Genomic DNA, 25,700 nt, shown 5'->3' on the forward strand with positions numbered 1-25,700 from the left:
GGTGTGACCTGGTCGTACCCCTCCCTGCTTAAATTACCAAGGGAATCAGTCACTGTGTTCATGCTGAGGCTGGGATAGCTGCCCGCAGTGAGACTCACCCCCCCCCCCCAAATCCTCATCCTGCATTGGTGCGGTGCGCAGGGAAACTGAGGCACGCACAGGACAGTCGAACTCGCAGGCCGCACCCACTGCCAGTTCCTCACTGCAGGAGCCACAACGTCCCTGGATCCTGTCGGACAGTTTTTTTGTTTTTTTGCTCCACAAAAAAATCCTTCGTATACCCCATAAAAACAACATTTTGTTTTGGTGTTCCTTGGTCTGAAAAAGTTTAAGAAGCACTGCTGCTGGAGAAGCTCCAAGAAGGACCCAGGAGTGGAAAGTCCCCCCCTTCTCACCTGTGGAGGAATCTGGCTTCTCAGCTTGGTGCCTTCCCTCGCGGCCGGCGGAGGCTGGATTCCAGCTGGCAAAATTCGGAGTCCAGGCCCTGGCGCAGGAGCCGAGCTATATATAATCCCTGCGGCTGCTTTTCCCCTGTGCCCCACTGACGTGCTGCTTGCAAACTGCAGCGGAGTGACGCGCAGGCGCTGCCAAACTGCCGCTGGAGAGGAGGAAGGAGATGAAAGATCCTCAAAACCACAGCAGGGTGCAGGGTTGCTCAAGACATCACATGGTGACCAGAGATCTTGCCCATGACGCTTGTGTTGGACTCCTCCTCCCAAACTTTATGAACTGGACTCATGGACACAAATATACGTAACTCAAAGGTGGGTTGAGCAAATTATTTCACGTAACCCGTCCATCTTCATGTCATGATTTGCTAGTTCTGTTTATCTTGCTCTGTTGTATGTATCATGGGTGTGTGGAAAATTAGACACATGAGCTACGTCTACACTGGCATGATTTTCCGGAAATGCTTTTAACGGAAAACCTTTTCCGTTAAAAGTATTTCCGGAAAAGCGCGTCTAGATTGGCAGGACGCTTTTCCGGAAAAGCACTTTTCCCGGAAAAGCATCCGTGGCCAATCTAGACGTGCTTTTCCGCAAAAAAGCCCCGATCGTCATTTTCTGTCTACACTGGCCCTTTTCCGGAACAGTTTTCCGGAGAAAGACTTTTGCCCGAACGGGAGCAGCATAGTTTTTCCAGAAAAGCACTGATGATTTTACATGAGATCGTCAGTGCTTTTCCGGAAATTCAAGTGGCCAGTGTAGACAGCTGGCAAGTTTTTCCGGAAAAGCGGCTGATTTTCTGGAATAACTTGCCAGTGTAGACACAGCCATGGAGTGGGGAATATTTTGTGAGTTTCCAATGTGTGAATGGGAGACATGGAGGGTGTTTCCTGCAACTTCTAGATGTGCCACTGTTAAACAATCTTTTGTCCTTAAGTCTGAGCAGTTGGGAGGGAGGGGGTCTCAATTCTTTAACAAAAAGAAAAGGAACACAGAATCCTAGGTCTTTTGGCTGGGCTGCACCTGAAGGAAGGAGCAGGAGACCACAGGTTGGGGGAGACAGCTCTGGTTTGGAGTGGCAGCTGGAAAAGAGGTTTTAGGGCAGTGGTTCCCAATACACCCGCCGAAACGTCTGAGCTGGCCCCGCCCCCTGCGTGTGGCACATCTCCCCTCACTTCCCAGGGAGGTTTTTAGCCCAACCCTCTCCCGGCAGGAATGATCGCGAGTCCCAACTCTGTGCCTCAGTTGCTCTTTCAGGCCTCGTGCCATCTTGACTCCCTGCCTGGAAACAGCAGCTCTGCAGCCAGCTTCACCAGGAGCAAACGCCGCAAAACCGCCAAGCACTGCACAGCTTGTGGGGAGGAAGAAGATCAGAGGCTCAGGGTTGTATCCTGCTTCCATCCATCTGCAGAGGCTTTGCTGAGCGGGAATTCAGCAACCACGGAGCTCCAGGATGCATTGATCAGACCAGGTGGGCATGTCGGCGGGTCTCCTCTGGCCAGTGACAGCTCCTCCAGAGGGGGGGGTCTAGGAATCCTGCAGCGATTGGCTAATCTGCCCCCAGGGCAAAATTTTCTTCCTGACCACAAGATCAAAGGGGTGGTGTCATGCCCTGAAGCATGAGAGTTATTTAATAGAGATATGTAATACCTTTAACAACGGGCTCTTCAATCTAGCAGAAAAAGGTGAAACATGGTCCAGGCGTTGAAGCTAGACAAATGCAGGCTAGAAATAAGGTGTACATTTTGAACAATGAAAGTCTTTAACCATTGGAACAATGGACGGAGGGTAGTAGTAGATTCTCCGTTATGGATAAGTTTGAAATCAAGATGGGATGTTTTTCCTAACAGATCTGCTCTAAGAATTATTTTGGGGGAGTTCTCTGGCCCTTGCTATCCACGGGGGTCAGACTGAGATTGCAATGAGCCCTTCCGGCCTGAGAATCGATGCATGTGCGGGCAACCTGTGGAACTCCCTGCTGCAGGATTTCCCAGGGGCTGTGAATTAGCAGCGTTTCACGGCGGGTCACACCTCGATGTGGAGAATGAGACTCCGCTTGCTTGTTCCACTCATTCTCCCTGACCCGGCCTCTGACCTCAGTGCTGAGGGTGAGGAGCTGGTGTTTCTTCTGTGCCCCAGCTAGGACAGGCTCACATGGGGGGCGGGAAGTTTGTGCATTTCCCCTTTCCCAGCAGGGCAGGCTGATAATTCCACTGAGTCAGCCATGGGAAAACCCACCTCAGCTCCAGCTTGGCTTAACAAGGAGATCTTGCACGATCTCAAAATAAAAAAGGAGTCATATAAAAAATGGAAAGTAGGACAACTAACAAAGGATGAATATAGGCAAGCAACACAGGAATGCAGGGGCAAGATTAGAAAGGCAAAGGCACAAAATGAGATCAAACTAGCTACAGGCATAAAGGGAAACAAGAAGACCTTTTATAAATACATTAAAAGGAAGAGGAAGACCAAGGTCAGGGTAGGCCCACTGCTTAGTGAGGAGGGAGAAGCAGTAACAGGGAACTTGGAAATGGCGGAGATGCTCAATGACTTCTTTGTTTCGGTCTTCACCGAGAAGTCTGGAGGTGTGCCTAACGTAGTGAATACAAGCAGAGAGAGGGTAAGTTTACAAGATAGGATACACAAAGAACAAGTTAAAAATCACTTAGGAAAATTAGATGTCAGCAAGTCACCAGGTCCTGATGAAATGCATCCCAGGATACTCAAGGAGCTGATAGAGGAGGTATCTGAGCCTTTAGCTATGATCTTTAAAAAATCATGGCAGACGGGAGATTCCAGAAGACTGGAAAAGGGCAAATATTGTGCCCATCTATAAAAAGGGGAATAAGAACAACCCAGGAAACTACAGACCCGTCAGTATAACGTCTGTCCCAGGGAAGATAATGGAGCAGGTAATTAAGGAAATCATATGCAAACACTTGGAAGGTAATAAAGTGATAGGGAATAGCCAGCATGGGTTTGTGAAGAACAAGTCATGCCAAACTAATCTGATAGCTTTCTTTGATAGGATAACGAGCCTTGTGGATAAGGGAGAAGCGGTGGATATCATATACCTAGACTTTAGTAAGGCATTTGATACGGTCTCGCATGATATTCTTATTGATAAACTAGGCAAATATAACTTAGATAGGGCCACGATAAGGTGGGTGCATAATTGGCTGGATAACCGTAGTCAGAGAGTTGTTGTTAATGGTTCTAAATCCTGCTGGAAAGGGATAACAAGTGGAGTTCCTCAAGGGTCTGTTTTGGGACCCGTACTGTTCAATATCTTCATCAATGATGTAGATATTGGGATAGAGAGTACGCTTATTAAGTTTGCAGATGATACCAAACTGGGTGGGGTTGCGACTTCTTTGGAGGATAAGGACATAATTCAAAATGACCTTAGCAAGTTAGAGAAATGGTCAGAGGTAAACAGGATGAGGTTTAATAAAGAGAAATGCAAAGTGCTCCACTTAGGAAGGAACAATCAGTTCCATACATACAAGATGGGAAGCGACTGTCTAGGAAGGAGCATGGTGGAAAGGGATCTAGGGGTCATAGTGGACCACAAGTTGAATATGAGTCAACAGTGTGATGCTGTTGCAAAAAAACCAAATATGATTCTAGGTTGTATCAACAGGTGTGTTGTAAGCAAAACTCGTGAAGTCATTCTGCCGCTCTACTCTGCACTAGTTAGGCCTCAGCTGGAGTAGTGTGTCCAGTTCTGGGCGCCACATTTCAAGAAAGATGTGGAGAAATTGGAAAGGGTGCAGAGAAGAGCGACAAGAATGATTAAAGGTCTAGAGAACATGACCTATGAAGCCAGGCTTCATGAACTGGGCTTGTTTAGTTTGGAAAAAAGAAGATTAAGGGGGGACATGAGAGCGGTTTTCAAATATCTAAAAGGGTGTCACAAGGAGGAAGGAGAAAATTTGTTCCTCTTGGTTTCTGAGGACAGGACAAGGAGTAATGGGCTTAAAGTGCAGCAGGGGAGGTTTGGATTGGACATTAGGAAAAAATTCCTAACTGTCAGGGTGGTCAAATATTGGAATAAATTGCCAAGGGAGGTGGTGGAATCTCCCTCTCTGGAGATATTTAAGAACAGGTTAGACAGACATCTGTCAGGGATGGTGTAGACGGAGCCTGGTCCTGCCTTGAGGGCGGGGGGCTGGACTCGATGACCTCTCGAGGTCCCTTCCAGTCCTATGATTCTATGATTCTATGATTCCACACTCCCCATAGCGTTTCCCCCTGTTATGCAATTGTAGGGCTTGAAATAACCCCAGTCACGGGGGTCTCTTAGGGGGAAACATTTCCAAGAAAGTCCCATCTCTATCTCCCCCGTTCCCAGCATTGGAGTCTCCCCCAACCCTTCCCCGCAGGGCCTTTGCCCCATCATCCCAACTAGGAGATTCTGGTTGTGGGACGTCGTTGGGAGCTTTGCATCGGGTCCTTACTCTGAACACTGCAGCTGAATGGCTGATCAATTTCCAAGTGACTTACTGGGCAGAACCGGATTGGTTCGGGGCGGGGAAACCAGAAGAGGAGAAGCAGGGAAAAGCCCGGGTCACCACATTCGCACTGCAGCTTCCGCTGGGCATCACTCACAGCGGGGTCTGGCTGTGCCCGGACAATGGGATGAGCCTGGAATGGGATTGGTTCTCTTAAAACCACACAGAAGAGAGACAATCACCTGGCAGATGAAAGGGGCTTGCTGGGGGCACCCCCTGCCCCCATCCAGGACTGCCCCAGCTCCATGTCTTCCACCCACCACCCCCCACTGGTGCCCTTTACACAGGGCGGGGGGGGGAATGAAACTCCCCCTCCCCAAATCTTAGGGGGACATTGCGGGTCGTTCCCTGTGTCAGGGAGCGAGGGGAAAGTGCCCAGTTTGCTGCATTCCTCACTCTGGCTGGAGAGTGCAGGGGGCAGATGAATCTGGACCTGTCCCGGCTGATGGCATGGAGCTGCCCCCGGGAGCTGCAGCAGCCAGGGGAGGGGCTTCTCCGCCGAGAGAGGCCTGGGGGTGTCCTCTCCCCCCCTGGGGCAGCCTGCAAACTGCCCCTCCTCACCCCAGAGCGATGCTTGAAATGAAGGTGGTCGCTGCGGGAGGAGCGGGGGCTGGCAGCCTTCAGTTTGGGTTCCCGGAACCACAGCGCTCTCCCCGAAACGCCGCGTCTTGTGACCGGGGCAGCCTGCCAGACAGACCACAAACCTCAGTCACATGCTGGTCGGCCGCTGTGCAATCTGTCAGGGCCGTCGCCAGCCGGCCCGGGATGGAGAAATGGGCTAGACCCGCCCCTCCTTCCCAGCCCCGCGGGAGTGAATCAGCCGTAGCAAACCGGCTTCAGTGGACCAGATCCTCGAGAGGTGTAAACGGGTGCCACGTCAGAATGCTCATTCTGTATTTTACACCCTGGACCGGAGACCTGAATACAGCCAGGATTGCTGGTGGGGGAGCCCCTCTCCCCCCGGTTTATACACACCTGCCGGGGATCAGCATCCAGCCCCCGCATCTGTGCTCTGAGCTCAGCATCTGTGACGTTTTCATGTGTCAGGGACTGTCACCTGGCCATTGTGGGTCACTAAATTGGAAATCGCAGCCGGCCAGGCGACAAGAGCAATCGAGGGTCTGAAAATCCAACACACCTCCACCCCCCCAAGAGAGATTGAGCAGGCAGGGACTGTTATCGGAGAAAGGAGGGGACAGGATAAAAGTCTTATGAACGGGATGGAGACGGGAGATCGGGACTCATTCTCCCTGTCCCAAGAACCAGAGGATGGCCAGGATACATCTAGACAAGGGGCTATTTCAGGATCCCGGAATAACTACCCTGCGTCTTTGAAAGACACCTATTCTTTCCAAGTATTTGTCAACATACCCAGCGTGCTATTTCCACATCCCAGTAGCCCTCACTCCACGAGGGTTAAGGGCTGTCTCAAAATAGCCCGTGGTTTCGAAATACAAGCACAATTAGAGACGCAGTTTGCACCACGCAAATTGCGTCTCTTATTTCGAGCTTTGGGCGCCGTGTAGACGCACCCGCAGTGAAACCTGACGAGTACCTTCAAACTGGAGCAAAGGGAATAGCCGAGCCGATACAATATAACTCCAGTTTCAAGTTATCGTGCAGGAGGTCTAGGTTGGAGATTAGGAAAAACTGTTTCACTAGGAGGGTGGGGAAGCGCTGGGATGGGTTCCCTAGGGAGGGGATGGAATCTCTATCCCTTTTAAGTCTCGGCTTGCAAAGCCCTGGCTGGGTTGATCTAGTTGGGATTGGTCCTGCCTTGGGCAGGGGGCTGGACTTGATGACCTCCCGAGGTCTCTTCCAGCTCTATGTTCTATGATACCGTGAGACTGCGGAACTCACTGCCACAGGAAACCACAGCGGCCAAGAACTTAGTAGCTAGTAGGCTGGATGAGTCCATATTCACATCACCTCTTTAATTTAGCTTCCTAAATTCATCCAGTGGCTCTATTCTCCCCTTTTCCCCACACTTCTGTTTTGAGAACCGTCTTTGTGCCTGATTCTTTTTCGCCCTCTCATTTGCGGCCCCCCCTACGAAACTTCACATGGAGGTGCGGACCCTGTTGGAAATCTTAGGCATTGTCTGTGAACCCCAGTGCGAGACACCAGTTGGAAACCTCTGCGCTGGGACATGAGACATATTATTCGGCCCAGATGTGATCCTGGGTCCGGCTATGCTGCCCGCCATTGATCAATTGGAGGTGGGGGCACCCCACCCCCCCAGCATGGCGCCCCCTGGTGCCACACCAGGGAAATGCCACCAGCCCTCATACTCGCTGGGACCCGGCGAAATACCTATCTCCCCAGGTGACCTGCCAGCCGCGGTTCCCCACCTTTTTTGATACCTTTCTGAACCCATTCACATTGGTGACGTTTCATTTGCATAATTGCATAGTCATGACTTGCATGATGACTATGCAAATAACATGGTGCTAGTCTGCCCAAAGCCCCAGCCTCCTGACTCCCCCAGTGCTAGCCCAACCCCTAGCCCCCCCGACCCACCCGTCCCTCCACTCCCCCTTCATGCCAGCCCTAACCCCTAGAGCCCCCTGCTCCTCCACTCCCCCCCCCCCCAGTGGCAGTCTCCAGCCCTCAGAACCCCCCAGTGCCAGCCCCCCCACCCCGCTAAATAGCATCCTGCTCTTTCCTCTCTGCTCCCACTCCTGGATCCTGAGCAGACGCGACCCCTCTGCTGAGCCGGCGGCCTGGCCCTCACGCCACTCTTACTTGCACTGCGCCCGGAGCCCTCCCCTGGAGGAAATGGGGTGGGAGAGCTGGTGTGAAATGAGCAGAAAGTTCCTCGCGGCCGCAGGCATGCACAAGTGGCCACGGTCCTGGCAGAACCAGTGGTTTTTCCCACTGTTGGAAATTCCCCCGGCCGGTTCTGGCGGATGCAGGATTCCTCTCTGCCTTGGCGTTGCTGTGTGCTGGGAAGCAGCTGCCATGGCCCACCCCAGAGGTGGCTGCATTTCAGAGCTGGTGGCAGTGAGTTTTCCAGCTCTTGCTAGGAGCGATGGGGGTCATTGGGGGTGAAAAGAGAAGGGGAAGAAGATGCCAAAGTGCTGGGATTCAGCCCACTGGGTTTGATTCTCTGCCACAGCCTGCCCTGGGGTGCCCTGGGCAAAGCACTTAATCTGCACGTTCAGCCTGGCCAGAGGGGGGGGGGTGTCAATCTGTGGGTTTCGCCCAGACTTCGTGGGAGATTTCTACAGGAGGGGGCTGCATTTCCGTTTGACAATGTTTAGGGGAATGCACAAATGAAAAAAAAGATTGAAACTCACTGGAGTAGATGGAACCTGGTGCAGATCCATTGGGGCCATGCCGTGCCTCGGTTTCCCTATCTGTATGAAACAAAAAACAGGACTATGTAGCACTTTAAAGACTAACAAGATAGTTTATTAGATGATGAGAGTTCGTGGGCCAGACCCACTTCCTCAGATCAAATAGTGGAAGAAAATAGTCACAACCACATATACCAAAGGATACAATAAAAAAATGAACACATATGTAAGGACAAATCAAATTTCAGAACAGAAGAGAGATGGGTGGGGGGGAGGTAGATGCCTGTGAGCTAATGATATTAGCGGTGATAATTGGGGAAGTTATCTTTGTAATGGGTAAGATAATTAATGTCTTTGTTGAAACTTAAGCGTAAAGTGTGGAATTTAAGCATGAATGACAGTTCAGAGGATTCTCTTTCAAGTTGGGTGTGAAAAGGCCTTTGAAGCAGGATGCAGGTAATCAAGTCATTGAGACACTGTCCTTTCTGGCTGAAATGGCAAGAAACTGTTTTTTCTTTGTGATCCTGTCTAATATCTGTTTTGTGGGCATTGATCCTTTGGCGAAGTGTATGAGACGTTTGTCCAATGTACATAGCAGACGGACACTGTCGGCACATGATTGCATCAATTATATTTCTGAATGCGCAGGAATACGTGTTCTTGATCTTATAACTCACTTGGTTAGGTTCAATAACGGTATCAGCAGAGTGAATATGTGGACAAAGCTGGCAACGGGGTTTGTTGCAAGGGAAGGTACCAGGGTTGGTATTAGTGTGGTATGTCCTGTGGTTGTTGGTAAGAATCATCCTGAGGTTAGGTGGTTGTCTATAGGAGACTATGGGTCTGTCCCCCAGAGCTTCTTGGAGTATGGTATCCTGTTCCAGTATAGGCTGTAGGTTGTTGATAATGTGTTGGACAGGTTTAAGTTGGGGGCAGTACGATGAGGCTGTGAATCCCTTTGGGGACAGGCGTCTGGGGCAGGGACTCGATGTGTCTGCGCAGCGCCTGGTGCAGCTGGGGCCTGGAAGACGCGCAGACGATGTGGCTAAACACCCCGGCTGTTTGTGAAACCGACTGTATTCTTTCCCTTGGAGACCCGAGCTGGCCACTAGGTGACACTTCCGCTCTGCCAAAACTCAGCTGAGTTTGCATCTGACTCGGAGCTCAAGGCCTGGAGACGGGCGCCAGGTTTCATGTGCCCGGGAAACCCCAGCCTGCAGTGAGGTTGGCAATCCCAGGGAGGAGCCGGGGGGAGCCGCCCCAGGGGCGATGTTGGGGGCATGCAGGGCTGGGCCATGCGGACACCTCAGCCCGGTGCTGCCTCTTCGTCGGTGTCTGGCCACAGACCCGACACTCGCCCCGGCCCTGCCGTTTTGCAGAGGATCGGTGCCCAGGGGGGTTAGGAACCTCTCTGGGCGACCGCATGGCTGAGGCCCAAGGGGATAGAGGGCAGCTGTGCTCCAGCCCCAGACACGACCCATAGCCTGACTCGGGGCCCATTCCTGTCCCAGGGAGCCTGGTGGATTCAGTGGGGCAGGCCGTGGGGTGAGCCCATGAGAATTCAGCCTTGGGGTTGTTCCTCACACGGGCAGCCGGCCAGACCCCCCTGGCACACACCAGACCTTTCTCCTCACTGGCACAGGGGAGGGGAGACAGTGAGCAAAGGGAGTGAAATTTACAAGTCTTGGGGTCGGGGAGGTTAGCGGGGGGCAGGATTCTGGGCCGCGGGAGAGGCCGGGGGTCTATCGCCCGGCTCCCCCTCCCACCGGCGGAGACATGGGGGAGAGGCGGTAGGTCAGAGGGGTCAGCGGTGCAAATTTCACTGGCCACCTCGGGGCCCGATTCTGCCCCCCCCGGGTCGCACCTAGGGGGCCCCCTTTGCCCCATCTACAGGCTGGGGGGCCCCTCCTGGCCCGGAATAGAGATAGGAAGTGGGGAGGGGGGCCAGTGCTGGGGAGAGCAGGGAGGAGCTGGTGGGAGGTTGCACAGGAAGCTGAAGCTGGGGGGGGGATGTGTGTGGGGTGGGTTGCTGGTCACAGCGTCCGGCCTCAGGGCCTGCTGCTGCTGCAGGAGGCGGCTCAGGCCTGGCCGCCCTGCCCCCACCCCGATGCAGCCGCCCGCCGCCCTGATGCCAGGGTGAGGGGCTGTTTGCCTCTGGCTAGAACGGGTTTCCCGGCACCGACCCCCTGGGGAAATCCTCTACTCTGCCCGCCCCCACCCCGATCCTGGGGCCGACCGGGGCGACTGCCTATCCATGCCATGTGCTAAGGCCCTGACGCTGTCCCTGGCGCGCCGGTTCCTGACACTGTGCCCCTCACCCTGGCATCAGGGCAGCCGATCCCCCTGGGGCAGGGGAGGCAGCGGCCCCGGGGAGGGGGGAGTCTGATGCTACTTGGGAGCTTGTGCAGGGCAGAGCCAACATCCGCCCGAGCTGCGAGAGGCCCGTGACCTTCACCCCACCAACCACACGGCTTCAGCCCTGCATCTCAGCTTCCTGTGCAATCGCCCAGCCCAGCCCTGCCCCCCGGCGCCCGTCCGCCCCGTCACTGCCTCCTCTTGGCGCGGATGGAGGACGAGGAGGGCTACACGGCCTTGAACCTGCGGCCCAAGCGGAGCGACATGGGTGACTCAGCCCCAGCCGGGAACCCAGGTAGCGATTTCACCCCCCACCTGTGGCTCTGCGTCCCGGCAGCAGGGCCAGGGTGGGGCTGGTGCCCCAGAGACGGGCCGGGGGGGCGGCAGAGTCTGGCCGGGCGGTGGTAATTCGGGGTGGGTTAGTGCCACGGAGAAAGGGAGAGTATAACGGGGAGCTTTCCCCTCCAGAAAGGTGGGTTACTTGGGGGAAACTGAGGCACAGGGCAGGGAAAAATGATTAGACCCCCCGCTCCCTTCCTGGCGCCAGGAATAGGCCCAGACCCTCCACCCCAGCCCATTGCTCTGACTGGGTAGACCCCACTCCAGACAAGAACCCAAAAGTCCTGGCTCCCATCTCCCCCGGCTCTAGCCCCCCTGAACCTCACTCTCCTTCCACACCAGAGACTCTCACAGAAGCCTGGCTCCTGGCCCCATCCTGCTCTAACCATTGGACCCCACTCCCCTCAGAGCCAGGGATAGAACCCAGGAGGCCCGACCCCCAGCAGATCTCAGTTCCGGCCCATTCCTGGTGATAGAAACCAGACCAGGTTGACCAGGCCTCCGGAGCAGCAAGTCTGGGGACTCATGGGGCAGAGGCCGGGTCTCAGCCAGTGGGGCAGGCTCTCTGCAGGCCCCGGCAGCGTGGGGGTGTCAGTAACAAGGGGGTCACATTTTCAGTCTGCACCCCAGCTGTGTCGGCTCGAAACGGCCTCTCTCCTGTAAGTGACAGCGAGACCTTGGTACCATCACCCGACTCCCAGATCTAGAATGGCTGGGTCTTCACCTGGCCTGGCTCTGCTTATGTGTCCCTGCAGGTCCCCGTCGGAGCCCGGGCTGGCCCCAGATCGCTCTGGGGGCCGGGAATCTCCTCCTGGCCGTGGCGGTGCTAATGCTGGCGCTGTGCGGTGAGTCAGTAGAAGTTGCAGCGTGTCAGTCTGCAGGGTGGAAGCTGCCCTGGGGGAGGGACGGCCATTGGCATTGAGGGGTAGCATAAAAATCAGTGGTTAGCCTGTGGAACTCCCTGCCACATGATCTAACCCGGACCATGAGCTCAGCGGGGCTCAGTGAAGGATCAGGATACGTATTTGGGAAGCGAGGCCAACCAGATGGTCAGGACCCTACAGAAGTGTTTCCCATTTAGTGCTCCCCCACTCCCTCTTAAAGAGACAGAGTCTATTTTCCAGCTTTTTTTTTTTTGTGCACTTGACAAATTTTACCCTGGCAATCCTAGGGATGCCTTGAAATTCTTTTAAGATGAAAAGGGTTTGGTGGCCAAACTAAATTGCTGTTCATCCCGGAGAGGGGATACCGGGTTAGATGGGCCCCGGGTGTGAGCCCGTCTGGCAAGCCTGAGGAAGGTGGTTTTGCGGGAGGGGTGTTTGCATGGCGAGAAAGGATGGAAAAATGGGCTGGGTTTCACGGAGGCCCATGGGATTTAGACACCTAATTCCCAGTGATGTTCAATTCCCGTCACTTTTGCAGACTCTCTTTCTGGGGCTGCTCCGAAGCCCAGGGGAGTCAGGGGAGATGAGACCGAATTGATTTTTGGGCAGTACCTGGATTTCTGCAGGACTCCGCTGGGGCTTTTACCCACCAATCCCCGTCACACTGACCGGTCCCCTCACTCCTACCCACAATGCTTTGCAGTTTTCCACTTGGTGCCCGAGAAGGGCTGGACCCCAGAAACCCCTGGGAGCGGCGGAGCTGGGAGCAGAGATGCAGCGACACCCCCTGGGAATGAGGACCCCAGCCCAGCAGCCTACAGCGCCCACCTGGAGCGTGTCCGATCCCAGCTCTGCCCCCCGGCCCAGCCCGGCCCAGCAGGTAACCCCAGCGTGGGTGTGTCTGAGCCCCCCACTGCCAGGGGGAACCCGGCTGCTGGGCCAGGCCGTGGGGATCCGGCAGGGCAGGGACACGCCGCCCCCTACTGGCTGCCCCACACTCACCCCCAGCCCCACTCAGAACCTACCTGTCTCCACTAGGCCTGGCTGCAGGATAGCGCCACCTAGTGGCCACGCCCAGTACTGCACCAGGGATGAGTCGCCCTGAGCCAGTCCCCAATGTAGGGGGCAGGTTGCAGGCTTGCATGTGGTGCCCTGTGGGTTTTCTCCGCCGCAGGGGGAGATAGTTTAACACTGAGCAGCCTCGAGGCTGCTCTAGCTGATGCCAGGGGCCAGGCAAGACCGATTCTGAGGGAGTCCCAAAGGGACTCAGACCCGTTTTCTCCCCCTGGAAGGGAGGAGCCGGAAGTGGGTCTCAGAGCATTAATGGGGCCCGTCTCTCTGCAGGGGGCGCCGGATGCAAACTCTGCCCCACGGACTGGCGGCTGCGCGGGGACAAGTGCTACTGGGTCGGCACGGGAATCAAACCCTGGGACGAGAGCCGCAGCGACTGCGCTGCGAGGGGCTCCCAGCTGCTGGTGATCCGGGACCAGGAGGAGCTGGTAAAGGAGCCGGTAACACCCCAGCTGGGGCTGCCCCTCCCGGGTGGTACCCTGGGCACAAAGCCCTGGGGACTTCTTAGATACATGCCGGGGAGGAGGGGAAAGGATTTGGCAGCCTAGGGGATTTGGGCACCTGTTCCTAATGCTGATTAATAACGGGGTGTCCAAATCCCCTAGACAGGGTCGACATTCCCCGGCTGAATCACTAGCCCCCGGCGTCCGAGAAAGAGCAGGGAGGGCGGGAGAAGGGATGCGTGGGCAGGGCCGGGGAGCTGTATCTGGGGCAGATGAGGGAGTGGCAGGTGTGGGGTGATGCCGTGAGGGGTGCACTGGGAGCAGAGATGCCAGGATGGGCAGACCAGGGGAGGGGCATGTCTGGGGCTTGGCAGACAGACTTGGGTTTGCGAGAGAAGAGGCAGGCGCCGGGTCCGGTCCCCAGCTGCCTGTCACCCTCTCCCCGCAGGCGGCCCTCCAGAACCTGACCCAAGCTTCCAAGCTGATGTGGGTGGGGCTGTCCCTCCTCCCCCCAAGGAAGGCCTGGACCTGGCTGGACGGCTCCCGGCTGGACCCCACCCTGTGAGTGATTCCTTGGGGTTGGGTGGGAGCAGATGGGGCCGTGGGGCAGGGACAGGTTGCGAGTCCCTCCCCCGCCGGAGCCCTGGGGAGGTGGTCCAGAGACGGAGTCTGGAGGGAGCCAAGCAAAGGGGCCAGACCAGAGCCCTGGGATCTCTGGAGAGTGGGGTGAGGGTGGGGCAGACAGGGGGCCAGGCGGGGCAGGGAGGACACAGCCTGGTGGGGAGGAGCCATGAGGCAGATGGGAGATGGGCCAGGAAGAGCGTGTGACGGAGCCATGGGTAGGGTTGCCAGGTGTCCGGTTTTCTCCTGGACAGTTGGATATTTTGGCCTCCTGTCTGATTAAAAAAAAACCAGAATACCAGCCATGTAAAATTTTCTGCAAGGGCAGGGGGAGCGAGGAGCATGGTCATTTAAAGGTGCATTGACCTTTTTTTTTTTTTTGCTTAATAAGTTTGGTCTCCCCTGGTTTTTCCCTGCCTGTTTGGGATTTTTTGCAAAGGTATCTCTCCACCCTACCCGCAGACTCTGACAGGGGCCCTCTGCTGTGTCCCGCAGGCTCCCGGTGTCCGGCCCGGCCGAGGGGAGCAGCTGTGGGGCGGTGAAGGGGACTCGGCTTCACTCTGACACCTGCAGCTCCGTATTCCAGTGGATTTGCCAGCGCGACGCCATCCCGCTCTGAGCAAGGCAGCTCTGGCCCCGCAATAATGGGACGGGGCCGTTCGTCAGCAGAGCAGTTGCTTTAAATCTGGCATTTCCACTCCTCGGATCTCCCATGGTGCCGGTGCTCCAGATCGGTGGCTTGTGTGTAACAAGATGGAGTCAATGACCTTTGACCCCAGAACTCCATCTTGGCCTTTGCTCCTCCTGCCCTGTCGGCCTGCCCTTGGGACATTCAGTGACTGTTTGGGAGTTGGATCATCCCCCAGTGGCCAGAGGTCCCTTTACCTCCCACTCCCGCCAAGGGAACATTCAAAAGTCGTGACCGATATCAGCCGGCTGCCGTCTACCCCCTAGCTGCCACACAGAGTTGTCTATCAGCACCTGCCAGAGAGGGAGAGACAAGTTGCTTCTATGTAGTCACCATCACTAATCACCTGTCACCAATGTTCCCTCTAGTCTTTTTTGCTCACGTGTGGAATAAATTTTATTATATGCACCAATGTGTGTGGAAAGTGCACCACCTGGAGAAACAAAAACCTACCTGTGCGGGCTTTGCTCATCAGTTGTGTTGCTACTTTCTCCCCTGTTTCTCCCAGACACTGTGTGTACTTAATCCCTAATAGACCCGTCTTTGGTTCATCCTCTGTCTCCTTGTTATTTGGGGAGGGTTAGGGTTAGGGTTTAACACCCCAGTGCTTGGGTTTAGTTTCCCTGGTCTAACCGTAAATAAAACTGGCCCGACTGAGGTTTGACAGTGTAGACCAGCATTTCTTAAACGGTTATGCGGTACACTGGTGTGCCGCAAGGCCGTTGGAGGTGCGCCGTGGAGAACAACAGAGTTCAACATTGCTGCCCGGGCAGGCAAACTTTTTTTTTTTTTTTGCTCAGTAATATTCGTGGTGGAGCTACTCCAGCCAGGGTCATGTCACCCCTCCGGCTGGGTGACCCCAGGAAGCATCCTGGTCCCCCCAGTGGGGCAGGGCGGTGCCAAGGGTGGGGTTTCAGGAGGGCAGGGATGGCAGCCGCCATGTGCCCCGGGAGGGGGGGGGGTGCGGAGGGTGTGACTAGCCTTGCAGGCTGTTCCCCGGCCCATCATGTTATGCTTCAACAAAGCACACGAGATCTTTTATAGGGGAAAAGACAGTACACCGCATTGATTGAGAATACAACAGTTGCATATGCTTTTCAGTCACTCACACACACCACACACACACAGTCCCGCCAGACGACATTATAGTTACCAGTCCAGATTCTGAATCAGACTAGTTGCCATCTAGATCGCTCAGAGAGGGAGAACCGGGCCTTCGTCGGTCGATTGATCCGATGCGTCTCTGAAGTTGGTGGCAAGACGAACCCAAAGTTCCATAGCAAAGCTCCCTGCTTTTATCATCCTTTCTTCTGTTGAAATCCATGGATTCTGCTGTGTCTGCCTGTGACCGGAGTGTTATCTTGTTGATGTCAATCATTCCCGAATATCTCTTGAAGGCCCAGCCTGTAATCCATCGTCTTTTGGGGGTGCCCACTCCGCTTCGAGGCTGGTCGAACTACCACTCCTGCGTCAATCGTCCAATCCCTCCTTTTCACGTGTACGCATCTCTGACGCCAGGTAGTCTGTAGTCTGGTCTTCGCCCACACTCAACCTCCTTCTTTGGCCATCTGGTTCTGAGCAATAACATTTTCCACCTTATCTCGACACATTCATTCCCTTTTCACACACATAAGCAATGTGTTCTCGAGGTTATGCGGCACAACATTGAAGAAGCATTGTAAATCAATCAATTAAGGCCTCAGCGTTCAGCTTTCAACATTCCTCTAGTCTCATTGACACAGACACTATACCCAAAACTATCTTTCTACTTACGTCCATTTATTAAACTCACTAAACTTTAGGACAAAGAAATGGACATTTAACGAAAAGACTTAATTTAATAAAGTATTAAATATATGCTAATATATATCTTACATTGCTCTATTATTGCTACATTATTAAACTGCATGGCTACGTCTACACTGGCATGATTTTCCGAAAATGCTTTTAACGGAAAAGTTTTCCGTTAAAAGCGTTTTCGGAAAAGCACGTCTAGATTGGCAGGACGCTTTTCCGCAAAAGCACTTTTTGCAGAAAAGCGTTCGTGACCAATCTAGACGCGGTTTTCCGCAAAAAAGCCCCGATCGCCATTTTCGCAATCGGGGCTTTTTTCCAGAAAACAGTACTGTGCTCTCTACACTGGCCCTTTTGTGCAAATGATTTGCGCAAGAGGGCTTTTGCCCAAATGGGAGCAGCACAGTATTTCTGCAAGAACACTGACGATCTTACATGAGATCGTCAGTGCTCTTGCGGAAATTCAAGCGGCCAGTGTAGACAGCTGGCAAGTTTTCCACAAAATCATCTGATTTTGCGGAAAAACTTGCCAGTCTAGACACAGCCCATTACTATATTGCTGAACCTAAAATACGAATATAAGAAGAAGAAAACTTTCTGTTCCAACAACCAGGGAGGGAGGGGAATGGACTTGCCTTCGGTGCCAGCCGCTTGCATCTGGTTGGTGAAGAACGCGGGCAGAGGAGTAAATCAGGCCATGCAAGCACTGTCCCCTCGCTCCCTGATAGTCCGGGCAAAGGGATGAAAGGCCGCCCGCTCCCCGGTGTGCACGGTGGTTGCCTGCTCGCATCTCCACCCTTCCTTGGTGCAGGGATGCCAAGCAGACTGTTGAACTGGAGCCGCCTCTTCCTGACGGCCGGCTGCCAGCTCGGGGCAGCACCAGGACGGGACAGCAAATCGGCCTCATCTCCACACTGAGCTGTTGGCCTCTGGGTAAGACAGGTTTTCAGGTACCCGCTAGGCCTGGAGGCGATCGCGGGGGGGGGGGGGAGGTGGCATCTGCTGACTGTCTGCCCCTATCAAGAAAGCTCCAGTTTTCAGCACAGTGCCCCTCACCGTGGTGTCAGGGTGGCGGACCCCCCCTCAAGGAGTCTGTGGCTGGCTGGGAGCTTTCGCGTGACTGAGTCAACATCCGCCAGAGCAGAGAGAGGAAATTCAGGCCCGAACCTCTGACCATTGCCCCACGAACCACAGGTCTGCAGCCCAGCCTCTCAGCTTCCTGTGCAATCTCACACCCAGGCCCTGCCCCCCGGCTCCTGCCCCCACCTTGGCTGCTTCCTGTCACTCATGGGCACAATGGAGGACGAGGAGGGCTACACGGCCTTGAACCTGCGGCCCAAGCGGGGCCACTCGGGCAGCCCGTCCCCAGCCAGGAAACCAGGTAGTGATTTCTCCCCTTGCTCCTCACCTGCGGTTCTGTGTCCCGGCAGCAGGGACAAGGTGGGGCAGGCCCCCCAGAGATGGGCCGGGGGCGGCAGAGTCTGGCCGTGTGGTTGTATTACGGGGTGGGTTAGTGCCACGGGGAGAGGTACAGACGATGGAGCCTCCACTGGGGGAGGGGAGGGAGAACGTGAACAATTGTAGAGTTACGCACATTGGAAAAAGTAATTCCAACTACACATGCAATATGATGGGGACTAATTTGGCTACTCAAGAGAGAAATCTGGGAGTCCTTGTGGATCGTTCTCTGGAAACATCCACTCCGTGTGCAGCGCAGTCAAAAAAGCCAACGGAATGTTAGGAGTCATTAAAATGGGATAGAGAATAAGACAGAAAATATCTTGTTGACTTTATATAAAACCATGGGACACCCACGTCTTGAATACTGCGTCCAGATGGGGTCGCCTCATCTCAAAAAAAGATACTTTGGCAATGGAAAAGGTTCAGAAAAAGGCAACAAAAATGATTCAGGGTTTAGAACAGGTTTCATAGGAAGAGAGATTAAAAAGACCGAGACTTTTCAGCTTAGAAAAGAGGAGATTAAGGGGGGATCGGTAGAGGTCTATAAAATCATGAGTGGTGTGGAGAAAGTGAATAAGGAAAAGTTATTTACTTGTTCCCAAGATATAAGAACTAGGGGTCTATAGGCAGCAGGTTTAAAACGAACAAAAGGAAGTTTTTTGTCATGAGGTGCACAGTCAATCTGTGGAACTCCTTGCCAGAGGATGTGGTGAAGGTTAGGACTTGAAGAGGGTTTAAAAAAGAGCTCGATAGATTCACGGAGGTTAGGTCCATCAATGGCTATTAGCCAGGCTCGGCAGGGAGGGTGACCCTAGCCTCTGTTTGTCTGGAGTTGGGTGAAAAGGGAAGGGTCACGTATTCCCTGTTCTGTTCACTCCCTCTGGGATACCTGGCACTGGCCACTGTCGGCCGACAGGACACAGGGCTGGAGGGACCTTTGGTCTGACCCAGCCTGGCCGTTTGTATGTTCTTACCAGTCACACTCAAGGCAAATCGCTTGTCTCAGAGCCAATGGGGCAGGCTGTGTGCAGACCCAGGAAGTGTTGGTGTGTCAGTAACACTGGGGTCACATTTCCAGACTGTCCCCTCAGTTGTGTCAGCTCGAAACAACCTCTCTCCTGTAAGTGACAGCAAGACCCTGGTACGATCACCTGACTCCTGGAGCTGGGGCCGGAGGCCAGGATCTAGAGTGGCTGGGCCATCACTCAATCTGGCTCTGCTTGTGTGTCCCTGCAGGTCCCCGTCGGTGCCTGGGTTGGCCCCAGATCGCTCTGGGGGCTGGGAATCTCCTCTTGGCTGTGGCTGTGCTAATGCTGGCGTTGTGCGGTAAGTCAGCAGATTGTGTAGCTTTATCAGTCCGGATGTGTCCGTCTGCCAAGTGGTGACATGCAGCGACAGCATATTGAAAACTGATGCACATTCACAATTAGCTTGCGGAACTCACCGCTTCATGATCTCTGCTGACCCATGAGCGTAGCAGGACTCGGTGAAAGGTCAGGGAACGTAGATAAGGAACGAGCAGATGTACGCGGCACTGCTCGGGTCTTTAAGTGATTATTTTGGAAAATGCATAAAAATACATGCTTAATTGCAATGATCGTATTTTTCAACCCCACCCTCTCCCCAACAGCCCCCAGCCTCCTGGCTTGAGTCCTGTACTTCTACCCTGCCTGGATTTCTGCCCCTCCTTCTTCCACCCTGAGTCCTCCCCTGTTTTAAGCCTCTCCCCCATACACCTTCCAACGCTAAGCCACTCACCCCCTGCCCCTCCTCACCAGCCTTCATTTCCTTCCTTTGTGAAAAATACAGTCTTGGAAATAAAACACGTCCATTTTTCACGCCTGTTTAAAAAAAAATCCTTCAGTTAGAGATCTGAGCTGCGCCAGCTGGCGTCTATCTAGATGAGCCAGCCAGAGGGTAAGCAAGTACCCAAGAGCTTTGGAAAAACCCTCCTCCTTCAAGGCATCAATCTACTCTAACACAGCGGTGGACAGGACACAACCTGCTGCCCGGTTCCGGCCCTAAAGCCTTTTGATCCTCCCTGAGCCGGCCCCTGCAGCAGGGAGCAGCCACTCAAAGCAGCTGGCTGCTCCCTGTGGCTCTCTGAGCAGGTGGGAGGGAGAGAGAGGCTTCAGCATGCTGGCCCCGCCCCCAGAAAAATCTCTCCTATTGGCCAGAAATGGCCCAATAGGAGCTGAGATTTACTAGGGGGCGGGGGCAATGAGCATCATTTCTCAGCTCCCATTGGCCAGAAACCAACCAATGGGCGCTGAGAGATTTTGCTGGAGGCAGGGGCAGTGCGTGAAGCCTCTCCCATTGACTCTGGCACCCCACCCCCTCCCACCCTCCAACTCCCTCCCAGAGCCTGCTCCCCTCCTACATCCTCCCTAGGCCAGACTCCTTCTACTGGACCCCATGCCCCAATCTTCTACCCCAGATCACAACCCCCAATGTCACCCAGACACCCTGTCGGACCCGACACCGCCTCCTGCACCCCTGCCCTCTACTCTGACTCCTCTCTGCACCCAAACTCTGTCCCAGACCCCACAGCCCCTCCATGGAAAAGTGCAGCCCTCGGCCCCTTAGCAAAATCTTGGAGTGGCCCCCATGAAAAACTACTGCCCCCCCCCATGAAAAACTACTGCCCAAGGAATTCAGGAGAGATGGGGCTGAATGGGTTTTGGGTCAGGCCCTGGGTCTCTGCCGGACTCTGCTGGCCCTTCCACCTAACAACCCCCATCACACTGACCGGTCCCCTCACTCCTACCCACGCTGCTTTGCAGTTTTCCACTTGGTGCCCGAGAAGGGCCAGACCCCTGGGAGCGACAGAGCTGGGAGCAGAGATGCAGCGACACCCCCTGGGAACGAGGACCCCAGCACAGGAGCCTGCAGCATCTGCCTGGAGCGTATCCGATCCCAGCTCTGCCCCCCGGCCCAGCCCGGCCCAGCAGGTAACCCCAGCGTGGGTGTGTCTGAGCCCCCCTCCCCGGGCACTGCCAGGGGGAACCCAGCTGCTGGGCAAGGCCATGGGGATCCGGCAGGGCAGGGACACGGCGCCCCCTGCTGGCTGCCCCACACTCACCCCCTGCCCCACTCGGAACATACCTGCCTCAGCTGGGTCTGGGTGTGACCCCTGTGGGGCAGAGACACCTAGTGGCCACATCTGGTACTGCAGCAGGGGGTCACCACCCAGGCAGGGTATAAAATAATCTATGGTCAGGGCAGCCAAACATCTGCAGAGCAGGGAGAGATCCCGGCAGAGGGACTGTTGCACGGACTCACCCCGTTTGTCCTCCCCGCCTGCTGCCCCATTGCACATCCCCTCCCCCACCTGCCTCCCCATTGCACATCCCCTCCCCAAATCTGCCTCCCCATTGCACATCCCTTCCCCCATCTGCCTCCCCATTGCATGTCCCTCCCCCCCACCTGTCCCAGCTCCTTGTCCACACCTTGTCAATTTGCCCCACAGCCCCACACTGCCCTGGCAGCAAAACAGGGCCTGAAGGTAGATCCCAATGGGCCCCCAATTCCCTCTGCGCCAGGGTCTCTCTGGCTGTTGTGGAGCTGGGGGCAAGGCCCTGCACCCTCCTACTCCCAGCCCCTAGTGTAGGGGGCAGACTGGGGGATGGGGCGAGAGCGCAGAGCACTATGGGGATTCTCTGCTGCCCACGGTGCACGCTGGAGCCAAGCATAAGGCAGAGCAGCCCCCAGGCTGCTGTGACCCCAGAGGCAGGCAGGGCCCCGGCCAGCCCCAGATGTCAGGGAGCCCAAAGGGGCCTCAGACCCATTTTCTCCCCAGCCCTGTCCCGTCACAGGGAGGGAGGAGCCGGAAATGGGTCTCCGAGCGTTAATGGGCCCGTCTCTCTGCAGGGGGCGCCGGGTGCAAACTCTGCCCCATGGACTGGCGGCTGCACGGGGACAAGTGCTATTGGGTCTCCACAGGAATGAAAACCTGGGATGAGAGTCACAGTGACTGCGCCACGAGGGGCTCCCAGCTGCTGGTGATCCGGGACCGGGAGGAGCTGGTAAGGTGGATGGTAACACCCTGGCTGGGCCCTGGGCACAGAGTCCTGGGGGGGTCTCATGACATAGATGTGAGGGCTGGGAGATTCGCAGCTGCCTAGGGGTATTAAACACCCCAATGCTATTATTTATTAGCAGGTGTCCGAACCCCCTAGGCAGCTTTGACAATCCCAGCCTCAATCATACCCCCTGATGTGAGGCAGAGAGAGGCGGCTGAACGCCCCAGTCCCTCACCCTGGGGCGTGCCCAGCACAGCTCAGCCGAGGCAGAGAGGGGTACGGGTACAGGGGAAGGATTCTGGCCTGGGGAGGGGATTAGGAGGGGTGCAGTGAGTCGGGGGGAGAGAGGGGTTAGGGTGCCAGAGGCAGGCTGTGTCCAGCCCCCCCAGCAGGTCCAGACCACTGGCTGTGCACTTGACTCTCTGCCATGCAGGGAGGGGGAAGGAGGGAAAGACTTCAGTGCTGCCCCCATGCCCCAGCAAAATCTCTCAATTCCTATTGGCCAAAAACCAGCCAATGGAGCTGAGAAATTGTGCGGCACTGAACCCACCCCCAGCAACATCTCTCGGCTCCCATTGGTTGCTTTCAGACGGGGGTCGTGTGCTGAAGCCTCCCCCTTCCCTCTCTCCTCCCTCCAGCACAGAGAGCCCCAAGGAGCAGCCAGCTGCTTTGAGCAGCTGCTCCCTGCTGCAGGGACTGGATCAAAAGGCTTGTGGTGTCTGGCCTGGCTCGGGGCTGGAGGAACAGACAGACAGACGTGCTGTAGGGGCTGATGTCATTCACCACTTGGGTTTGTGAGACAAGAGCCGAGAACTGGGTCCGGTCCCCAGCTGCCTGTCACCCTGTCTCTGCAGGAGGCCCTCCAGGACCTGACCCAAGGCAGACCTCTGTTCTGGGTGGGACTGTCCCGCCCCTCCCCGGAGAAGGGCTGGACCTGGCTGGATGGATCCCGGCTGGATCAGACCTGGTGAGTGATTCCTTGACTCATTTTCCCTCTTTTCTGTGGACACAAGAGTTGGGGGAAGGTGGGGAGCTCAGCGGGAGTCATATTCAATGTCAGACAATGCTGGGACCTTCAGAAGGGGGTTGATAATCCAGCCGAGAGGGGGGCGGGGTGGGAGCAGACGGGGCCACGGGGCAGGGAGAGATTGTGCGCCCCCCAGCCCAGAGATGGAGGATGGAGCGCTGGGGAGATGGCCCAGAGATGGGACGTGGAGGGAGAAGAGCAAAGGGGCCAGGCCAGAGCCCTGGGGATCCCTAGAGAGTGGGGCAGCAGATGGGGAGACATGGAGCCGCCAGAGGCAGGAGGGGACAAGGGGGGCAGCCCAGTGGGGAGCAGCTGGAAGGAGATGGGCAGGGCCTAGCACAGCAGGGAGGAGGGGGCTGGACTATGGGTAGGGAGAGGCCTTTAGAGCCCCTGGCCAGAGCCTGGCCATGATGGGGAGGGGCAAGCCCAGGGCAGAGCTGGAGTGGAGGGCAGGGAAGGGGTGGATCCTGTTAGCGCAGTGAAGAGCCGCTGCTGAGTGAGTGTGACGGACCCGCAGGCGCTGACAGGGGCCCTCTCCTCTGTCCCGCAGGCTCCCGGCACCAGGCCCGGCCGAGGGGAGCAGCTGTGGGGTGGTGAAGGGGAATCAGATTCATTCACAAAGCTGCAGTTCTGAATTCCCGTGGGTTTGCCAACGCGACGCCGTCCTGCTCTGAGCCGGGCAGCGACGGCCCTTTGGGACGGAAACGGAGCCTTTTCGCCATAAAACCGTCGCGAGCGATTCTTGACCAGGGACGGGCAATCATCTGTAATGGGGGGGGGGGGGCACACCAAGATCTTGGCAAGTGCTCAAAGGCTGCATTTCTCCCGTGGGGCCTGGGACAGAGGTGGGGAGCAGAAGGGAGCTTGGGGTAGGAGACTGGGGCACAGGAGGGGGTGTGGAGTCTGAGAGGTAGTTTGGGTGAAGGGGGGGGGCCTGTGATTTGGGGCAGGGGTTTGGGGTGCAGAGTCCAGAAGGGGTTTGGGTGCAGGCAAGGAGTCTGGTCTGAGGGGGTGCAGGGCCTGGGAGGGAGGTGTGACCTGGATGAAAGGGGGACAGAGGGTTTGGGTAGTGGCCTGTGGCAGGCAGCTGGGGTGGGGTGTGGAAGAGAAAGGGGGTACGACAGGCAGGCTCTGGCTGGGAGGCACTTACCTAGGTGGCTCCCAGCCAGCAGCCCTGCAGGAACCTGACGGCTGCAGTCACAAGCTGCTCCATGTGGCTCTGCTCCAGGCGGGAGGGGGAAGAGGGAGGAGGCTTCATTGGCTGCCCCTGGCCAGCAAAATTTCTCAGTTCCTATTGGCCAGAAACTGGCCTCAAATCCTCCCCTTAAACGAAGGGATTTTTATTACAAAACAAAAGTTAAACTGGAGAAAGCAGGCTGGTTGCTGGATGTTACAGAGCAACCAAGGAAAACAAATGAAACCCCTGAGAAAATTCTCGGCACAAAGCTTAGACGGTAAAGGAAAAAGGGAGGCAGAGATTCGCCCAGAGCACCTCAAACCAAACCACCAAATAAAGAAAATGACCCTGAATGAGGCTGGATTCACTTTCCCTTTTACTTACTTCTAAATTTCTCTTTGTTCAATCCGCTCCCATGCCCTGACTTCTGTGGGGCCCTGGTAGTCCTGCCTGGGTTTAAATCATTCCGTGGCTCTCAACTTTTTCTCCCACTCAAAGGGTATGTCTACGCTGCAGAGGTTTTGGGGAAACACGGTGGTTTTTTGTGAAAAAACGTCACTTCTGTCCACAGTGCAATCTTTTGAAAAAAAAAAAATAGAAAGAACAGAGGGTGTTTTTCCGACATCAGTAAACCTCTTTCTACGAGGAAGAAGCCTTTTTGCGAAAGAGCTCTTTTGGAAAGAGGAAAAAGCACAAGTACCCTGGTGGCTACAACATCCATAGTAATCCCAGCGTCCATACGAGACAGCGTCCGTTCAGTGCGGACACTATCTGTCGAAAAAGCAGATCACGTTTGGCTGTGCGGACGCTCTCTTTCAGAGGACGTTTTTTCAGACGATCTCTTCCGGAAAAGCTTCTTCTGAAAAAAGTCTGCAGTTGAGACATAGCCAAAGAGAGCAGTCAGGGAACCTGTATCCAATTAGATGTCAACCCTGTCTTGATTGGTTCTCTCAGCCCCCCAGCCAACACCCAAAAGGGAGGCGACTGAAGGTGCCAGGCTCTGGGGGAACAGAGGGGGATTGGGTTAGAGTAGAGGGGCTGAGGGTGCTTGGCTCTGCGGGAGGGGGATGGAGGAGACTGAAGCACCTTAAACTTAAAGTCTTCATGGATGCAGAGTAAGGCAGCCAGTACAGATGTCATTGTTAAATCCGAGGGGGGGGGGGGAACCCCGTTATGTACCTGGTTTACACTGTTTCTTTAAAAAAATGCAAAGTCTATTGTTTGCCAGGCTGAAGGAATTATTCTGAGAGATGAGTCTCTCCCTGAGTGTTTTTTAACTGCTCATAATTGCAGCCTGGGACAGGTTTCATTGTGCCTGGGTCCTTTGGGGGCTGAGGATCCTGATTCCTGAGCCGCTGTCTCACTGACAGATGTTGCGGATGCTGCTGGCCGACAGGGTTGGGCCACACTTGCTACATGGCCATTGGCTTTTTTCTGCTGGTCTTTGTCTTCAGCCGGCGGGAGGCAGTTTCCCTCCAAAGTGGGCATTGCTCTCAGGCGGGTCTTTGCCGGGTAGCCCTCTCCTGGGCTGCCCTCTCGTCCCATGTGGGGTCGATGCC

The 25,700-nt window shown here is 55.4% G+C and overlaps 2 protein-coding genes across 3 annotated transcripts; both read left to right on the forward strand.

The window, feature by feature from the left end:
* Nucleotides 1–373: 373 nt before the first annotated feature.
* LOC106731963 (killer cell lectin-like receptor subfamily B member 1) lies at nucleotides 374–15,194 on the forward strand. Of its 2 annotated transcripts, XM_075918090.2 has the most exons (7): nucleotides 374–764; nucleotides 1,692–1,917; nucleotides 11,709–11,798; nucleotides 12,541–12,717; nucleotides 13,182–13,336; nucleotides 13,800–13,912; nucleotides 14,468–15,194. In XM_075918090.2, the coding sequence occupies exons 1-7, from the start codon at nucleotides 738–740 to the stop codon at nucleotides 14,589–14,591; spliced, it is 912 nt and encodes a 303-aa protein (XP_075774205.2). In that variant the 5' UTR covers nucleotides 374–737; the 3' UTR covers nucleotides 14,592–15,194. The 2 variants fall into 2 exon arrangements, with proteins under 2 accessions (XP_075774205.2, XP_025040021.2); XM_025184236.3 differs by lacking the exons at nucleotides 374–764; nucleotides 1,692–1,917 and adding an exon at nucleotides 9,946–10,909.
* Nucleotides 15,195–17,579: 2,385 nt separating this feature from the next.
* LOC142825921 (killer cell lectin-like receptor subfamily B member 1) lies at nucleotides 17,580–23,708 on the forward strand. The gene is made up of 6 exons (XM_089770713.1): nucleotides 17,580–17,835; nucleotides 19,152–19,241; nucleotides 20,699–20,866; nucleotides 21,786–21,940; nucleotides 22,792–22,904; nucleotides 23,515–23,708. Exons 1-6 carry the CDS (start codon nucleotides 17,742–17,744, stop codon nucleotides 23,636–23,638), a joined length of 744 nt encoding a protein of 247 aa, XP_089626839.1. The 5' UTR covers nucleotides 17,580–17,741; the 3' UTR covers nucleotides 23,639–23,708.
* Nucleotides 23,709–25,700: the final 1,992 nt, after the last annotated feature.

The sequence above is a fragment of the Pelodiscus sinensis genome, chromosome 19 (assembly GCF_052426305.1).
Source record: "Pelodiscus sinensis isolate ZL-2025 chromosome 19, ASM5242630v1, whole genome shotgun sequence".
Lineage (NCBI taxonomy): Eukaryota > Metazoa > Chordata > Testudines > Trionychidae > Pelodiscus > Pelodiscus sinensis.